The sequence below is a fragment of the Microtus pennsylvanicus genome, chromosome 9, assembly GCF_037038515.1.
Source record: "Microtus pennsylvanicus isolate mMicPen1 chromosome 9, mMicPen1.hap1, whole genome shotgun sequence".
Lineage (NCBI taxonomy): Eukaryota > Metazoa > Chordata > Mammalia > Rodentia > Cricetidae > Microtus > Microtus pennsylvanicus.
In genome coordinates, this window is record NC_134587.1 from 82,757,819 (window position 1) to 82,777,842 (window position 20,024).

The 20,024-nt window shown below is 43.5% G+C and overlaps 1 protein-coding gene across 1 annotated transcript; it reads left to right on the plus strand.

Moving 5' to 3' along the window:
• The first annotated feature begins 10,208 nt into the window (after positions 1-10,208).
• Positions 10,209-19,456, plus strand: Triml2 (tripartite motif family like 2). The gene is made up of 7 exons (XM_075984540.1): positions 10,209-10,397; positions 10,819-10,914; positions 11,518-11,712; positions 13,489-13,629; positions 16,784-16,806; positions 16,970-17,070; positions 18,805-19,456. The coding sequence occupies exons 1-7, from the start codon at positions 10,209-10,211 to the stop codon at positions 19,350-19,352; spliced, it is 1,293 nt and encodes a 430-aa protein (XP_075840655.1). The 3' UTR covers positions 19,353-19,456.
• The last annotated feature ends 568 nt before the right edge of the window (positions 19,457-20,024 follow it).

The following is a 20,024-nucleotide window of genomic DNA, read 5'->3' on the forward strand; positions in this document are numbered from 1 at the left end:
GTCTTGAAAAAGAAAAAAGAGCCAGGTAGTCGTGGCTCACACCTTTAATTCCAGCACTGGGGAGGCACAGACAGGCAGATTTCTGTGATCGGGGCCAGCCTGGTCTATAGAGCAAGCAAATTCTAGGACATGCTCCAAAGCCATACAGAGAAACCCTGTCTCGAAAAACCAAAAAGAAGAGAAAAAGAATGTATAAGCAGCACACGAATGTGCATTATTTTCAGAACTGGGTCACAACATTCAGTTTTCAATTATTAACAATTTTAAGGCTACGTTTAATTGTGATTGTGGCCTGACCCTGAGCACTGTGCTTGGCAAGTATTTACCCTCTGAGTTGGTCATAAAGCAGGACTTCCTGTGAACAAGGAAGAAGCTACTGTGCTATGTAGGACAAGGAAGTGGGGAGGATTTGAAAGCAGCTGTAACCTCAGCTCAGCACTTTGGGGTAAGGGGCGGGGTGCTGTGCTAGAAAGTGAGACTCAGTCCAAAAAAGATGCCAAGGCTTAGAAGGGATGGGGTCTACTCTAGATAAATAAGTAAACAAATAAGGAATACGAAGCACTGAAGGTGGTTTTTCTGAGGAGGGCTGGGAAATTCAGTTTGGGAAGAGAGTGTGGGTGTGGAGAATCTTGAGATAGAAGAAGGATTGGACTAGATACTTAGGGTTAAACCTTATCTGTACCTGGGCGGTGGTGGTGCAGGCTTTTAATCCCAGAATTGGGAGGCGGAGGGAGGAGGATCTCTGTGAGTTAGAGGACAGCCTTGTCTAAAATTAGAGTTAGTTCCAGGACAGGCTCCAAAGTTACAGAGAAACCCTGTCTTAAAAAAACTTACTGGAAGATCAGAAAGCCAGTAGAAGGATGTGCTGATTGTCATGTCAACGACTTTAAAATAATAAAATAGAGAAAATAAATACCTCTCTTCTTTGCTTAGCAAGGATTGGTATATAATATAATCCCCTCCAAAAGATAGGACTGTAAGATTAGGAAACCAGACAGATCTTCCTCTTCACTGGACCCCCATGCAGACTAGCTGGGAATGTCCCCACCACACCTCCTGCTTGGGATAAAGTCCTGAGGCAGAACTTTATCAACTGACACAAAAGGCAGTGGCCCTTCCCTGCAGCAAACCTTCTGGAGACCTGCTACAGAGAGTCAGCATTCTCGTAAAACGTGCACAGCAGTTAAGATAAGGTTAAGAAGAAAGCACAGTGGGATCTCGAGCATTAGTTTAATGGCTTGCGTTCCTATAAAGTGTCACTACATACAGGAGACTCTGTCTTAAAAATACTTTTTTGTTTTGTCTTACAGTTTTTAAACTTATTTTTAATTACCTTACCAAGTTGCCAGTTTTCTTATGCTATTAAAAAAATATATATTTAGCTTTAGTTGACCTTCTCCCCACCCTCAGCCTCTTCTCCAGCTCCCTGAGGGACTCGTCCGTTAAACCCTTCCACCCTGGTATTCCCATTTCCGCTTTCATGCCCCATAGCTGCATCCTACCCTAAAGCCTTTGTTTGCCTCTCTTGGGCTCCCTTCTGCTTTCCTGGCCCCAGATACAATTGCCCCGGCATAAATAGATATAAGTCACAATTAGAAGCTATGGTCTGTCCCTGAGAGAGATCATTCAGCATTTATCTTTCTGACCGTAGGTCACCTCGGTATAATCCTTCCCACTTCTCTCCATTCTCCCGTAAATTTTGCAATCTCTTTTTTGTTGTTGTTTTGCTTTGTGTTGAGACGGGGCCTCTAGGTAGCTCTGACTTTTCTCAACGTTGTAAGCACACACAGTAAGAAACTATTGAACACTGCCAATCTCTGTGGAAGGAAGGAAGGAAGGAAGGAAGGAAGGAAGGAAGGAAGGAAGGAAGGAAGGAAGGAAGGGTTTTTGTAGTTGTTGTTTGTTTGTTTCCCTCCTGGTTTTTAGAGACATGATTTCTCTGTGAAACAGTCCTGGCTGTTCCTGAAATCGCTCTGTAGACCAGGCTGGCCTTGAACTCATAGGGCCTCTGCCTCTCCGAGTGCTGGGATTAAAAGCATGCACATAAGCACCACCACTGCCCGAGTGGAAGGAAGGGGTTTTAATGCAAAATGAAAGGCTTGCCTGATTAATAGAGGACAGTGCTGGCTGCAAAAGCTTATTGTTTTTTTTTTTATAGGGTTATATGAGTGAGCAGCCCAGCCACTGAAACCGTGACTCTGTTTGACATAGGATAGGCTGCAGGTTGTGGCCAGACCCATTAGGAGGTGGCAGAGGTGGTCAGAAGTGGTCCTCTAGCTGTGGAGGGCTTCTCAGAATCTTTTGATTTGTTTCCTGGCAAAAGCAAGCTCAGGTGGGACCAAAACCACATCCTAAAATACTGTCTTCAGCCTGTGCTTGGGGGCCTGGACAGAACTCATTATGTAACTAAGGTTGTCCTCGAACTCACAGAGATTGTCCTGTCTCTGAGTGCTGGGATTAAAGGCGTGAACCACCAACACTCTTTCCTTTTTTTTTTTTTTTTTTTGAAATAGGGTGTCTCTCTCTGTAGCTTTGGAGCCTTGGAGCCTGTCCTGGAACTCACTCTATAGACCAGGCTGTCCTCGAACTCACAGGAGAGACTAAAGGCATGCACTACCACTGCCCCGCCTTTTTTTTTTTTTATTGTTTAATAAAATTCCCCAAATCTCTCTCTGTGATCCAAGCTTACCTGGAACTCACTTTGTAGCTTCAGCTCCCTTCAAATTTGCAGCAATCCTCCTGCCTCAGCCTCTCCAGTGTTATCCCCTTTGGTCAGCTGTGGTCGAATTTTCTAGGAACTCTTTAGAAATGTAAATTGACCTCCCCTACCAGGGTTCCACCGAGTCCTGGAGGTGGGGCCAGGAAATTGGTTTACGGGCTTCTGCTGCTCCTTCAGAACCAGTCCTAGAGGTTAACTATGAAGGTCTGATTCCAAAATGGCAGCGTAACCTGATTCTGTGAAGGGGAGACCCTGGGGTGACTGAGTTCAATGCTGACAGAAATCTCTGGTCTCCATCGCCTGTGTTAAGATTTCAGCGGAGAGAGGTGAGTCTTCCATTATGTGTCACTTCCTTGAACTATTTTCAACTATGTTGTGCATGTGTGAGGTTGGGGGCTTGGTGGAGACGGGGCAAGCACTGTTGGAGTTAGGTTTGCAAGGGGCGGAGGTTCTCTCCTTCCAACCCGTGGGTCTTGGGGATCGAATTCAGCCATCCTCAGACTTGGCAAAAACTGCTTTCACGCACTGAGCCATCACACCAGCGCAGCATATTATTTCTTAGTTATTTCATGTGTATGGGGGCTTTCTCTGCATGAATATCTGGGCAGCGCACGTGTGCCTGGTTTTAGTCAAGGCCAAGGCAAGAAGAGGGTGTTGGATCCCCCTAGAACTGGATGGCTGTGTTAACTTGTGGGCACTGGGACTCGAACCTCCATAGGAAGCCCAGTTTGCCTTTAACCCCAGGCACCATGACTAGCCTTTTGTTGTTGTTGTTTTAAATGAGACAAGGTCTTGCTTTAGATTGGGGCCCCTATTGAACTCACAGCAATCCGCCATGCTTTAGCTTCCCAAGAGACAGAATTACAAGTCCTGCCTAGTCAAATCCCTTAATTTTAGTGTACTTGGAAGCTTGGTAGATGGGTGATTGATTGATAGATGGTAGCGATAGATAGATAGATAGATAGATGTAATAAAAAGATCAAATATGTAAGAGGATGACAGAAGAAAGGAAAATAAAGCATTGGGGGAAACTAGCGTAAGTACGCATGAATATCTTGGTTTTGTTTTTAAAAATTAATATTTTTAACTGGCCTTTGATTTTGCTTTTAACATTTTGTTAATTGGTAGAAGATTTTATCATGCCTCCTTCCCCTGCACCCCAAAATACTGTTTTTAAGGGTGGATTTGGTACCACACTTAATCCCAGCATTTGGGAAACAGACAGGAGGATCTAACAATTCCACGCCAGCCTGGTCTTCAGAGCACGTCCCAGGAAAGCCAAGGCTACACAGAGAGACAGACCCAGAGCCAATCAAATCTGAGTGCCACCAGCTAACAGGATCTTTAAAGCTGGGAAGAAGGACAGAGTCTCCCCATCTCATGAAGGGACCAGGAAATCTGAAAGTCTTGAATCTCTGTAGCAGATTGGCAGGCTCAGAGAAGCTAACCCAGGGAAACTCCAGGGTCTTTGAGGCCTGAGCATATTATGAGTAGAGAAGACACATTTGCAATTCATGTTACTACTTTTTTTTTTCCAAACTGGGTCTCACTATATAATCAAGCTGACTAGTCTCAAACTGGTGGCAATCCTCCTGCCTCCACCCACCTCTCAAGTGCTGAGATTACAAGCATGACCTACTTCTCCAGGCTACTGTGAAGTAAATAAATAAGCATCTCTATAAAACTGATTCAAATTCTGATAGAAAGTGTGTCAGAGAACTGAATGGATCCTTTATCATTTGAAGGTAAAATAACAATAAAAAGTATGTAGTGATAGTATTTCTCACTTAGCCAAAAGTTTGACGCCTTCCTCTACATTGCTTGGAATGCATGTTTGTATAGCCCTTGTGGCTAGGAGTCTGACAAAGTTACTGAAATCATAAATGTATTGTCAACAATCCCTTTTGAGGGAATATACTCCTGTAGCCCCAAATTCCCAATGATTAATGACAGAATTTTACGTTAGCATGGGCTGTCTTAAATTCCTAGTCCTTCTGCCCCAGCCTCCTGAATGCTGGAATTACAAGCCTTAGTCACTTTGTTGTTGATTTATTTTTGTTTGGTTTTGGTTTTTTGTTTGTTTGTTTTTCAAGACAGGGTTGCTTTGTAGCTTTGGGGCCCATCCTGGAACTCACTCTATAGACCAGGCTGGCCTCAAACTCACAGAGATCCACCTGCCTCTGCCTCCCGAGTGCTGGGATTAAAGGTGTGCGCCACGACCGCCTGGTCGCTTTTTTTTTTTTTTTAGAATAACGTGTGGTTTTACTGTTGTGCAAGGCTATTCCATTTGTGGCTTGTTAGAAAAGTTGTTTCCTGGTGTCTGCCAGGCATCCAGTCGTTAACAATGAATGGGTTTGGTTTTGAGCTTCAAATCTGACCTCACAACAGGTTTGCAGTTGGAAAAAGGCAAGAATATTATATTCCGGGCCACTGCTTCTTTCCCTGGAATCTTACCAGATGATTTTTTTTTAACATTCTTGCATTAAGTTTTAATCATTGACTTATCTGTATGGGTACCAGGGTTTAAATCCAGAGCCTCACGCATGCTAGGCAAATGTCCTACCACTGAGACACAGTCCTCAGCGCTCTTTTTTGTCTGTTTATGTCATTTTGATTGAAAGTCCCACACAGGTTGATCTTGGACCATTCTCTAACTGAAGTAAGCCTCATTTTGTGATCCTGGCCTGGCCTCCCAAATAGCTGGTCCTGTGCTTCTAGCCCAGCTGTTTTATCATTTGAATTCTTTCCTCCGTGCATAGTTGTGAAAACAGCTTACATTAGTCATTTGTAAATAGCCTCTCAGTTTGCAGTCCTTCCAAAAGACAACATTTCAAATTCCTGCTTCTAAAATTTCAACTTCCTGCCTCTTCACGCCATGTTTGCAAGGCTGCACCACCAACCCACTTTCAATTCTTTAAAAGTAAAAGAAGACAGAAGTTAGCCTGGTTGTTGTGAGATGCGTGGACACTCTGTGAAGGTATATTGCTGTGACTGATGTAATAAAAAGATGAACATCAAATAGCTAGGCAGGAGGTTAGGCGGAACTTCCAGGCAGAGAGAAAAAGGAGGAGGAATTTAGGCAAGATGGGTTAGGAGTTATCAATAAGGGCTAGCTAAAAACAAGTCTAAGCTAAGGCCAAGCTTTCAAAATTAATCAGTCTCTGTGTTGTTATTTGTGAACTAGTAACCCAAAAATCCACTACACCCGGTGTGATGGCTCCGGAAGCAGGGAAAGGACTGTGAAGAGAGAGCCCAGAAACAGCCAGTTTCAGCAAAGCCTGGGCTTCAGAGCGAGACCTTGACTCAAAGCAAAATAAATAAACAGAAAAGGAAGGATGCTATTAACAAATCTAGACAAAAAAAATCAAGGAAAATAATGTTCGGGATGCTGCTCCATACCTGAAATCCTAACCCCCAGAAGATGAGGGCACAATGATGAAGAAGGATCAAGGTTTGTCTCCTGTATGGAGAATCTATACTATACCAGCTTATACTACTTGAGACTTCACCTCATGCATATTACAGAAATATATTTTCTTCAAGTAGCCATGGTGTTTCCATATAAGTTATTAATATTTATGTATGAATTTTTTATCTTGTTCCCAAGAATAGTCTACTGTAAACTTAGAGCCTTGGTTTGGTCTGGGTTTTTTGTTTGTTTGTTTTTGTTGTTGTAGTTGTTTCTAAAGACAGGGTTTCTCTATGTATCCCTAATTGTCCTGGAAATAAATATATATATATAATGCCGGTCTCAGAGGCCTGCCTCTGCCTCCCAAGTATTGGGAATAAAGGAGTGTGCCCCCACTGCCCAGCTGTGTTTAGAGATTTAATAGTTTATTATTATTTAAAGATTGATTTATTAGTTGCTATACTCTGATTTTTTTTTTCTTTTTGAGACGAGATTTCACTCTATAGCCCAGGCTGGCTTCAAATTCAAGGCATTCCTCCGAGGTCAAGTGTTAAGTGCTATTATTATCAAAATCTCAATCCTACGCTTTTACCAATAAAGACTTGGGAGCCAAATGCTGAGGTGAAAGCTTGCTATGCTAGCTCAGAGAGGCAGGGAAAGTATCCAACTGACCTTCCTCCTCTACCTACATCCCAGAAGCCTCCTCAAACAGAATGTCCCTCCCTTCTACTTCCTCTGTGTGTCTGTCTGTCTCTCTCTCCTCCTGACTCCTTCTTACACTGGTTTTCCATAATAATCCTATGCTCACTTCCTGTCAGCTGGTTGCTTGCTCTGCCTCCTGACGTATGGTTGACTTTATTGAATCCTATTTACAATATTCAAGCAGAAAGCTCTTGGGTAGAAGGTGTGTGCCAGGTTTTTCCAGTAAATAGTGCAATCTTGGGGTGTGACCACATATCCTGCAACAGTTCCGATCATGGGTGGGCATGTGTCATCAGTGTAATAATTTACTCTTTAAGAAAACAAAGGGCTATCTCCCACCCCTTGAGGTGATAAAGTTGAACCTAAGCCCCACATGCACTAAGCAAGCACTTTGTGACTGAGCTGTATTCCCACCCCTTGAGTATTCTTAAGTAAAATAAATCTTTCTGAAGTTAGGACTGTACAATATGTGCAGTAACAAATACTGGGACTGATAGCTGCTACCTAATGAGTCACAGCCCATTTAATAACCATCAAAAAAAGATAAGTTGTTTATTTGTTTATTTTGGTTTTTCAAGGCAGGATTTCTTTGTAGCTTTGGAGCTTGTCCTGGAACTAGCTCTTGTAGACCAGGCTAGCCTCGAACTCACAGAGATCCACCTGCCTCTGCCTCTCAAGGGTGCCACCACCGCCCAGCATGCCTGTCTCAGCCTCCAGGTGACAGAGATTACAGAATGAGCCAGCATGCCTGAAAAACCCTTTAGACAACCTCTGCTTTAAGATACAGGTAACTGGGAATGGTGGTGTAGGCCTTTAATTCCAGCACTCAGGACACAGAGCAATGAGATCCTGTCTCCAAGACAAGAAGAAGAAGAAGAAGAAGAAGAAGAAGAAGAAGAAGAAGAAGAAGAAGAAGAAGAAGAAGAAGAAGAAGAAGAAGAAGAAGAAGAACACAACAAAGCACAGTATTTAAGAAATTTATGCCAGTAATGCCAATTTTGGGTATATATCCAAAGAATGCTCAATTGTGCCAGCCACAAGGACATGTGCTCAACTATGTTCATAGCAGCTTTGTTTGTCATAGCCAGAACCTGGGAACAACCTAAATGTCCCTCAACCGAAGAATGGATGAGGGAAATGTGGTACATTTACACAATGTAGTACTACACAGCAGAAAAAAATAATGTCTTGAATTTTGCAGGCAAATGGGTGGAACTAGAAAACATTATTTTGAGTGAGGTAACCCAGACCCAGAAATAGAATTATCACATGTACTCACTCATAGGTGTTTTTTAAACATAAAACAAAGAAAACCAGCCTACAAATCATAATCCTGGAGACTCTAGACAACAATGAGGACCTAAGAGAGACATAAAATAGATCTAATTTACATGGGAAGTAGAAAAAGACAAGATCTCCTGAGTAAATTGGGAGCATGGGGACCAAGGGAGAGAGTTGAAGGGGAAGGGAGAGAGATAGAGAGGGGAGCAGAGAAATGTGTAGGGCTTAATAAAAATTAAGAAAATTTAAAAAAAAAGAAAAAAAGAAATTTATGTATGTATTTGTTAGTTTTTTGAGACAGGGTTTCACTATGTAGCACTGTTTAGCCTGGAGCCTGCTATGTAGACCAGACTGCCCTCAAACTCCTGGATATCTGTCTGCCTCTGCTTCCATAGCGCTGGGCTCCAAACTGCACCATTTTACCTGCAAGATTCATGTTACTCTTGAGTGTGTGTGTGTGTGTGTGTGTGTGTGTGTGGTGGGATGCAGGTACCCGTACATAACTGTAGGTACCCAAGTATGACAGAACTGTTGGATCTCCTGGAGCTGGAGTTACTCTCTTCGTGAACTCCAGTCCTTTATTTGAGCAGTACACACTCTTAACCTCTGAGCCATCTCTCTTGACCAACAAGATACTCTTTAAGAATATATGTACCATGTTCAGAGAGTCCAGTTTTATCCCATGAGACGCCAAGGACAATGGCACGCGGTTTTGATTCAACGCAATGTGCTGGCTTGGTGGGAGCCTAGCCAGTTTGGATGTTCACCTTCCTAGATATGGACGGAGGGGGGAGGACCTAGGACTTACCACAGGGCAGGGAACCCTGACTGCTCTTTGGACTGGAGAGGGAGGGGGAGAGGAGTGGGGGGAAGGGGAGAGGGGTGGGAGGAGGGGGAGAAGAGTGGGAGGAGGGGGAGAAGAGTGGGAGGAGGGGGAGAAGAGTGGGAGGAGGGGGAGGGAAATGGGAGGCTGGGAGGAGGTGGAAATTTGTTTTTTTTTTCTTTCTTTTCTTTATTCTCCTTTTATCAATAAAAAAAATACATAAAAAAACAGAAAAAAAAAACAGAAAAAAAAAAAGAATATATGTACCAAGCCAGGCAGTGCACGTCTTTAATCTCAGCACTCAGGAGGCAGAGGCAGGTGAATCTCTGAGTTTGAGGTCTACAGAGCAAGTTCTAGCACAGTCAGAGCTATACAGAGAAACACTGTTTCAAAAACCAAAACAACAACAATAAAATATATATATATATATGTACAAAATATATCCCTAATGTGTAGTATACTTAAAATTATAAAATAGTATGCTTAAACATAAAAATATATTGTGTCTTAAACACTAATTCAAGAAGAAAAACATAGCTTGGCGTGGTTGTTTGTTCCTACCTATGACCCCCATCTCGCTGGGACCAAAGGATAGAGATTAGTACCCTGTGGGTTCTAGATTGTGACAAGCAAACCATCACAGTCACTGTCATATTTTGTTTGCACTTGTATATGTGTGTGTGGTTTCTCTTTTATGAGTTCTAGGGTCCGGTGAGCTGGGACAACATTGTTGCAAAGTGTACAGAGATGCAACTCTCAGGCCAGGTGCGCCTGTACAAGCGTGAACACAAATGGCTCCTGATACTTGGAACCTAGGTGCCTCTCCTTTTTGAGACACTCAGCGCCCCGGGAGTCTGTCGCACTCTCGGTACTGGGTAGTGAGTACTGCGGTATACCGGTGTGCAATCTGCGCGAGTATGTGACTTTGCTTCAACTGAGATTTTACGTCCCTCGCCATCGTATTCACAGTTGACTTCTGTTGACTTGTAGAGAAATGGGCTCTGCTGTTGCTTCCAGTTAGTCTTCAAACCTACCGCTGGATTGTCGCAAGACCTGAGCCTATCCAAGCAGGAATAATGCCATAACTCTGTCTCCTTCCTCCCTCAGCAGGCGGCGACTGAAAAACTAGTCCGATTCTGCTCCAGTGTCCTGCCCGTTACCAAGTGGGCCTGCTTCAGCTTGACACATCAGCCTGTCTCCTCCTGTTTATCAGCAGGGAAGGGGTCCCCATCAGGAACAAACAGGCCGGTATTCATCTAGCAGCACTGACCAGGATGTCCCAGACGCCCAAGCCCCAGTTACTGCCCAGCATCGCAGAGGAGGCCCACTGTGGAACACACCTGCAGCCGTTGCAGCTCTTCTGTGACGATGACCAAACCACAGTCTGCAGCAAATGTGTCCAGGCTCCCGAGCACAAGCAGCATGCGGTATATGGGATACAGGAAGCTGCTGAGTATTACAGGGTAAGGGAAATCTAAAGGAGTCTGGCTGCCTCCTGAATGAATGAATGAGTGATTGATTGATTGGTTGAACAGATACACTGGCATTCCAGAAACAATCCCTAGGAGTTAAGAAATACCACAACAAACTAAACTTTCTATATTAAGTCCAAAGAAAATACGTGGTTGATGCTACTAATATTGTTTTAGTGTCTTCCGACTCTGCGACCCCCACCCCCATAAGAATCCTCAGATCATCAGGGTGGTGATGGTACATGCCTTTAATCTCAGCATTAGGGGGCAGAGACAGGGGATCTCTGTGAGTTCCAGGACAGCCAGGGCTACACAGAGAAACCCTGTCGGGGGAGGGCAGGGAGTAAAAGGGAATCCTCCCTGTTCTCACACAAGAAACTTACCTGCAATTCTGTGATCTATTTCTCTGTAGAAGTTACTCCAGGAAACACTGGTTATACTGCGGGAGAAGCTGGAAGTAGTTAAAAACTTACTGGCTGATGAACAAGAGAGAGTGGTAATGCTTCAGGTGAGATTTATCCTGATGTTGGGGAGAGGGAACCTATCAATAATGATAGAAATTAGGTAATACAATATCAACAAACTAAAAACAACAACAACAACAACAAAAAGGCAGAGCCAGGCGGTGGTAGCACACACCTCTAATCCCAGCCCACAGGAGGCAGAGGCAACCTGGTCTGCAAGAGTTAGTTCCAGGACAGGCTCCAAAGCTACAGAGAAACCCTGTCTTGGAAAGAAAAAGGAAAAGATAGCAGAGCAGAAAAAAAGTACTTGGAATCCCTAAAGGAAAGGAAGCTAATTTCTTTAAGATTTATTTTTAGCCTTATCATATTTAAGGATTAATTTTAAGGTTTGTATTCATTTACAAATATGTTTGAGCAAGTAAGTTTGGTACCAAAGGAGGTCAGAAGTGGGCACTGGATTCCCTAGAACGAGAGCCAGACACAGTTGTGAGCTGCCTGATAAGGGTGTTGAGTTTATGATTCTGTTGATATACTGGTGAATCTGAACGGAATCCTTTTTGTGGTTGTGTCCTGGCAAAAGAAGGGGGTTCACAATTGTCGGTTTATCCTGTTTAACCTGAGATCTGTCACATCTGCATTTGAGAAAGGAAGAAGAGCAGAGGTTTAAAGAGATGATCAGGGCTGAGTATAAGATGAGATTCCTGTTACTGGCTGAAGAGATGGGGCGGCCCTTTCTGAGACTGTCAGCCTGCACACTTGACCTGGATGTGAAAGAACCTCATCAGAACCTACTGAGGAAGTTTAATGCTGAGTTCAGTCACAAGTCCCAGGAAATGCTACAGGTAAGAGAATATTCTAGAAGTAATGCCGAAGCAGTGTATCCATTCCCAAATAAACAATTCAGGGACAGCCACGTGCGAGCAGAGTGTGTTTACATACTTGCAATTCTTTTATATGCCTCTGTCCAAACGCGCGCGCACGCGCGTGCACACACCCACACACACATATACATATAGAAAAGCAAGGAAGCTAAAATAGACATGTACATTATTGTATATAATCATTATCTCATATTACACTGCTAATATACTTGCATCCATGACTAAGACAGCACTAATATTGTTTCTGTCCAGAGCCATATTGAGGGTTAACCTCAGAAGACAGGTTCCTGGGGCTCTTATTTGGGTTCTAGTAGTTACTAGCTTTTAGGTAGCCTTGGGCCTGTGCAGCTCAATGACTAACCCAATTTCTTTGGCTGTGAAGAGGAAACAGCAATGGCCTCTAATTCATAACACTGCTGTGAGTTTTGAGTGAGATCATCTACAGAGAGCCCTTAGATGGGGCCCTGGACGTTTTTAAGCCATCCATAAATAGCAGGCGTCGTTACTACCGTTGTGCTCCTTAATGGCGACAGGAGATTAAATGTAACCTACAGCGTTCTACATGAGCCTTGCTTCATCAGCTGGGCGGCAGCTGTACTAGAGAATACTACTCAAGGATAGCATGACTCTGTGTGTCAGTGAAGAATTCTCCAAGACAGAAACAAGTTGCCCAATAAGGAATAAAAATCTAATGTTGGTTTTTTTTTTCCTAATTAATACAACCATGTGCTAATGAGATGAGGTGGGACCTGATACATTTTTGAGGATAAATAAAGAAAACCAGGTCAGGTGGAGGTGTCGCCCTCCTTTAATCCCAGCACTTGGGAGGCAGAGACGGGGCGATCTCTGAGTTCGAGGCCAGCCTGCTCTACAAAGCAAGTTCCAGGACAGGTTCCAAAAGCTACAGAGAAACCCTATTTTGAAAAACCAAAAAAGAAAACCAGTTATCAGTAGCCTAATTGTATACGCATCCTCATTAATTACTGATGAAAGTATAAAATTTGCTTTTGAGTAGCCAGGCATGGTAGCACACTTGGGAGGCCGCGGCAGGCAGGTCTCTGCGAGTTTGAGGTCAGCCGGGTCTACAGAGTGAGTTACAGGACAGCCAGGGCTATGTAATGAGATCCTCTCTTTAAAACCAAAACAAAGAAAAAATGTTTTTGAGACAGTGTCTCACTCTGTAGCCCTAGCTGGCCTGGAACTTACTTTGTAGATAGGCTGGCCTTGAACTGACAGAAACACACCCACCTGCCTCTGTCCCTGAGTGCTGGAATTAAAGGGATACCTTGCCCTAACTTATCATTTTAATTAGTGGTGAAACATTGAACTTCTAAACACAATGTTGTACCAGAAAGAAGGTGGGTGTGTTTTGGGTGCCATGTTTGTTAATCTGAGTAATTAGATTACATGGACAAATGCTTACTTTATCATATTAAACAAGGGATAACTTGCCAATTATTTGTTTGTAATGAAATCTCACTCTGTAGTCCTGACTGGCCTGAATTCATCATCTTCCTGCCTCTTGTCCCCACCTTTCAAATGCTGGAATTACACAATGTGCTGCCAGCACCTCCTGCCTTGCAATTCTCTTAAAAGGGCAGCCTGTTTCACATAGAAACATGGCCTTAGCTGACCGTGTCTACTCCTGGGAGGAAAGCAGATTACAGGACAAGGTTGAATTAGTAAATGAGAAAAGGTACAACTTGCCGTATGGTAATGAGGAGATGCCATCTACAGAAACTCAGCCACCTGGGGAGAAAGAACAAGAGCAAACTGAAGGCGAACGCAGTCTCGGTTCAGAAGCACCTCCGCAGCCTGCAGAAGACCATTACGGAACTGGAGAAGAAGTGGGGGGAACCTGCTGGAGCATTGCTCCAGGTAAGCCTGGAGGAAACCCTTTCTTAAGAGCCGAAGAGGGGACAGAATTCACTGAGGGTCACTTCCAGAATGCTGGGGCCAGTGGTCTTCCACCCAATGTGAAGACTAAGCGGCTATTGTCCACATGCAGAAAGCATCAGGAATGCAGTTGGAGGGAAAGTTAAGTCAGTACAGCCATATGGAGAGCAGTACTGAGCTTCCTCAATCCCACTTCGGGCATATGTCTGAAGGGAATGAAATCAGTGTCCCAAGAAAACTTACAGTGCTAGGATTGGAGATAGAAAGGTGGTGCAAATACCTCATGTGCGGAATACTGTTCAGTCATAAAAATGATAAACTTGGAGTCCTTATGTTAAGTGTAAGTCAAGAATACAAAAGAAAGCGCCATGAGATTCCCATTCATATGTAGAACTTGAATTGATGTCATAGAAGTTGACAGAGGGTGATTAACAAAGACTGGAGGAAAGCTGGAAAGGAAGATGGCCAGAGAGATTGACTGACGGGTATTGAGCTCTAGGTCAAAACATAGATGATTGATAGATGATAGAAGTAAGCCCTGGTGTTTTACTGTACAAGGGTGTGACAAGAGATAATGATGATATATTGCGTTTCTTTTTATTAAAAATGATTCCTTTGAAGCTAGTGGTTCTCTGAGTTCAGGCCAGTCTGATCTACATAGCCAGTTCCAGGATAGCAAAGGCTACATAGTGAGACCTTATCTCAGAAAAAAAAAATAGCGAGTTCAATATAATGTGCTTGATCATATTCATGGTCACCACACTCTTTCCAGATCCACCCCTTCCCAGCCATCTTTCTCCTTTTTAAAAATCCTTCAGGATCAGTTTTTGCTGCCCAAATATTCTTCTGTGTGTTCTTCCATTGGAGAGCAGCTGCCTTACCAGGGGCTACAGTCTTAAAGAAAACTCTCCCAGCAGCTACCAGTTTCTAATAATTTCACGACTAGGGGTAAGAGCCTGAGCCCAGGTGACCTCTCCGTGCTTGGATTTGGTCTAGCGTGGGCTTGCCCAGGCTTTGTAGATGCTGTCACACCTGCTGTGAGTTCCTGTGTGCAACCGGCCTGCTGGGTCCAGGAAATGTTTTCTTATTCACTGCTTCTGGCATTTATGCATTTCCCTCCTTTGAAAGGATCCCTGAACCTCTCTGTCTGTCTGTCTGTCTGTCTGTCTTTGTTTCTCTCTCTCTCTCTCTCTCTCTCTCTCTCTCTCTCTCTCTCTCTCTCTCTCGTGTGTGTGTGTGTGTGTGTGTGTGTGGTTGATGCTCCCTCTAGGTATGTTTCAGAATGTTAGAGGAGTGAACTTGGACCAATTCTACCGTCAGACAAATGTTTGAGGAGCCAGACTTGCTCTCTGAAGCATCCCACACCAGACACCCACGTGTCATGGTTCCCACAGTGTATCCTGGTGTGACAGACAACTGTTTTGTAAAGTGATTTACCTCCTTAAAAATTTATCAGAGTGAGTTTGAAAGCCAGGCACGGTGACTCATGCCATGCCAATGCTTGGGAGGATGAGGCAGGGGGATTGCTGTGAGTTACAGGCTAGCCAGGGCCTCCGTGTAAGATCTTACTTCTAAAACAATGAAATGAAACAGTAAGTATGAACTGAGATGTGCCTCTCTTTCTCCCATCCAATAGAATACTCTATGGAAAAAGTACAATGTATCTCCAGACATTGTATTTAAAATATCAAATTGGCAAGGAGTAATGTACAATGGCTTTTCCTTTGGGTTTTAGAAAATAATTGACATGTATCTTAACATTCAAAAACACTGTCAAAAGACAAAAGCCCTCTACATAGTAAAGACATGTAACCTGGGAATGGGGGGGTAGGCTATAATCTCTGTTTTGTGTGTGCATGCGTGTGGTGAATACATCAAAATTCTTATCTGCAGGGGCAAGGGTGTGAGAGATAGAATCCTCAGGTGACTGGTGTGTAGGGTGGCGCTCTCCTAAATGGATTAGTGACTGTATTAGAAGGTCTATCATAGACTCTCCTCCCCCCTCCCCCCGTTGGTTTCACCCTGTGAGATGAAAGCTACCTCACTAGGACCAAATCTGTGAATTAGCAGCCTCCAGGGTATGTGATAAAAATTCCCATTAAAGCTGGGTGGTGGTGGCGCATGCCTTTAATCCCAGCACTAGTGAAGCAGAGGCAGACAGATCTCTGTGTGAGTTCGAGGTCTACAGAGCAAGTTCCAGGACAGGCTCCAAAGCTACAGAGAAACCCTGTTTTGAAAAACCAAAAAGAAAAAACATCCTATTGTAACAAGCTATTCCAGCTAGGGTTTTTAGTACAGCCTGAATGGACTAAGTATTTAAAATGTTATACAGCCGCATGCATTATCTTTTTAAGAAGCTAGCTACTAAAGAACAATAGTCAGTTAAAGCCTTTTAAACTCTATTTATATTCCCCTGTTCTTCAGGCACATATCTGAAAAGCTTGGATGCTCATTCACAGTATTTATATATATTTTTAGTGGAAGTAGTCAGACTTGAGCTACTAGACAAACACTACTTAGCTGTAGACCTAACCCCAATTCATAATATTTAAAACATTAAAAGTACTTTAAAATAAATAATAAAACAATCCACTGAAAAGCCTCCATAGATAACCCCTAAGGATATAGTTCAATTACAGAGCCGAGCCTATTTCCGAACAACGTGAGCAGGTGTGACCCAGTTAAGTTCAGCTCCTGGCTTGGCTCCAACTGCTCTCTTGGCCTAGTGACCCTCCATCTGCTCTGCCCAAGTCTTACTCCCCCAGCAACAGAAAACAAATATATGGGTACCATTTAAGAGAAGAGTGTTCTGAATAAGGGGCCAGGGCGAGGTACAGGTGATGTTTCTCTTTGGAATAGAGCAAAATTATTTTTTTCTGGCTTGTGTCTGTGTGTGTGTGTGGGAGAGAGAGAGAGAGAGAGAGAGAGAGAGAGAGAGAGAGAGAGAGAGAGAAGAGAAGAGAAGAGAGAGAGAGAGAGAGAAAGAGCCTACTGCTTTACTAAACTCACACCCTTGCCCATGTGCGCATACTCAAAGACACACAAATAGGGCTCTACTTTTAAGCATCTCGAAAATGATTTACAAACACTTAGACTCAAATGTCCAGTAGTAACCTTGTCTCTTTTTCCCCCATAGGATGCAAAACTCTGGTTAGAAAGGTGAGTTTCTGGAAACAATTGGGCGAGAAACAGGCCTGATGTCTTGGACACACAGGGGATGGGGATGCTCGTTGTAGCATGAAATGAGGTCGTATCTATGGATGAAAGTTAATAGGGCCCATCCTTTGAGAACAGCCAGGACCAACCTTGTCTTTTTCCTTAGGAGTGAGTCTCTGTTGCTTCAGAACCTAAAGCCAGCTCAGATCACAGACCTGAGCTCATCCCTGGTGATAAGGATGGACAAAGCACTGCTAAGGCTACAAAGTAAGTGGGCCTCTATCCATGAACCTGGTATACCCCATTTATGTTTGCAACTAAGCTTTCTAGATGCTGTGGACACTCTTAGGGTATGGTGCTGGGGGTTGAACTCCAACCTGTGGGCTAAGTCCCTGCTTCACCACTGAGCGACAGCTCCTGCTGCCTATTGTATGGATGTGTGTTTACAGTTTACTTTTCCTCAAACATATAAAGTACAGTTATTTTAGGCTCTACATCTAGTAATTCCTTCATCTAATGCTTTCCCACTAAATTGTAGTTTGTTTTAAATAATGTCCAATTAATTAAAAGGGTTTTTTTTATTGAATGTTCCTGACAGATTTTATTTTTTATTTTTTGGTCACCCTCTGCACAAGTTTTGTATTTTGTAAATGTGTTATTTACTGTTTTGTTTTATTTTGGTTTTTCGAGACAGGATTTTCTGTAGCTTTGGAACCTGTCCTGGAACTAGCTCTTGTAGACTGGGTTGGCCTCAAACTCGCAAAGATCCGCCTGCCTCTGCCCCCCAAGTGCTGGAATTAAAGGTGTGTGCCACCACCACCCAGCTATTTACTGCTTTTTAACAGTGGGACTTTTTGTTGTTGTTCTTGAGATTTTACCTCTTGAGGCCAGGAATAAAGGTATTTTTTTTTTCTAGAGGAAACTTACTTTCATTGTTTTTGCTAGTCTTCTGGGGGTATTAAGAACCTGTGAGGGGGCTGGAGAGATGGCTCAGTGGTTGGGAGCATTGCCTGCTCTTCCAGAGGTCCTGAGTTCAGTTCCTGGCAACCACATGGTGGCTCACAACCATCTGTAATGAGGTCTGGTGCCCTCTTCTGGCCTACGGACATACACACAGACAGAATATTGTATACATAATAAATAAATAAATATTTTAAAAAAAAGAACCTGTGAAAACCTGCAACTTAAGCTGGGCAATGTGGCTGCACTAATATTGTGAAGTGGGGCTGTTTTACTCACTGAGGTTAAGAGAATGAGCCCCTGTCTCAAACCGAAAACAAAAAAGAAAAGGAAAAAAAAAGGAATTTAAGAAGCCTTGTGCCAGTTAAGCTTTCTGTTGACCATGGCAACTCATAGAAGAAAGAGTTTATTTATTTGAGGCTATGGTTTAAGGGATTTGAATTCATGACGGCAGGGCAGAGGCAGCAGGCCAAAGGAGGCTGGAGCAGAGCACAATGTGAAAGGCACGATTCTTCTGACACTTCCAAACCCACCATCAGTCACACATCTCCTCAGGCAGAGCCACACCTCCTAATCCTTCCCCAAGAGGTCTACCAACTGAGGACCAAGTGTTCAAACATAGAAGCCTCTGGGGACCATTGTCACACCATAGATGTACCGCTGAGTTCAACGTTAGAAATAAGAAATACTGAAGGGTGGTGGTGGCGCACGCCTTTAATCCCAGCACTCGGGAGGCAGAGGCAGGCGGATCTCTGTGAGTTCGAGGCCAGCCTGGTCTACAAGGGCTAGTTCCAGGACACGCTCCAAAGCCACAGAGAAACCCTGTCTCGAAAAACAAAAACAATAACAAGAAGAATATTCTGTCACTATAATCCTCCCCCGTATTGCCCATCTTTTGAGGTACAGCTTCATGTCTCTATTTCAGGGTCTCCTAAATTGCCTCTTTCATATGTCACTTGTTCAGAAGCTGCTACCTGTTAGGAACAGTGACATCATTTTGCTGAACCCTAAGATTGAGTAACTGAAGTTCTCTTCCTGCAGGACATGTAACTTTGGACCCAGACACCGCTCATCCTTCCCTCGTCTTATCTGAGGACTTGAGAAGCGTTGGATTTGGAGCTATACCACAGAGGTTGTGCGACACCCCTGGGAGATTGGACTTCAGTGCTTCCGTGTTGGGTGTAGGGAGCTTCAGCTCAGGGAGGCATTACTGGGAGGTATCTGTGGGACAGGCAATGCAGTGGCAGTTGGGCATCTGTGACTGTATAGAGAGAAAGAACAATGTACCCCAGGCTTCTGGAGATAAGTACCTGCTCATGGGGTCCATGATGGGGGCAGAGTACACCTTCTGGGTCTTTCCCCCTTTAAGAAAGATCTCTCTGAGAAAGCAAATGTACAACGTTGGAGTCTTCGTTGACTGTGGCTGTGGCCAAGTATCATTCTACAATGTGACAGAGCAATCCCTCATTTATAGTTTCTTTGACCTTACCTTCCGAGGAACAGTTAAACCTATATTTTCTCTTTGTATTCCAATTGGAGACATGAATTCAGATTCACTTACTGTCGGTCTCCCTCAAATGCATTCCTAAAATGCTACTGTTAGCTATTCATCTTCCTGGGTGTGAAACCTAAGATCTCCAGAGACCAGAAAATAAGATTAAGACTTTACAAAACATTTATTTAATTAATTCAATAAAGCCTCAATGCTTTTGCGGCAATGTAGCTTTCAACATACGTTCAGTGGAAGGAGTTGTATTTAAGTTGAATAATGATGGGGTCATCTGATGACTGGGAGATCAAGGCACTTGCTGCCAAGCTTGACAACCTGAGTTCAATTCCTGGACCCCACAGAGTGGAAAGAGAGATTGTCCTCTGACATCCACATGCATACTGTGCCACATGGTTATGGCTCCTGCGCAACTAAATAGACAAAATGTAACGAGAAACAAAAATGATGAAATGGTAATGTTGAATATATGATTATATATGAATATATATCATATAATTGGGAAATGAGAGGATGAATGTAGTCTTGGTTCCTCAGAACTAGAAATCAGACTGCAGACATAATTTATTTTGAACTTTTTTTTTTATTTTTATTGAGCTCTACATTTTTCTCTGCTCCCCTCCCTTCCTCTCCCCTCTCTCCTTCAACCCTCCCCCAGGGTCCGCATGCTCCCAATATACTCAGGAGATCTTGAACTGTCTAACTGATGTCTTTGGTGGTCTTTTGTTTTTTGTTCGCTTTTGCTTTTTTCAAG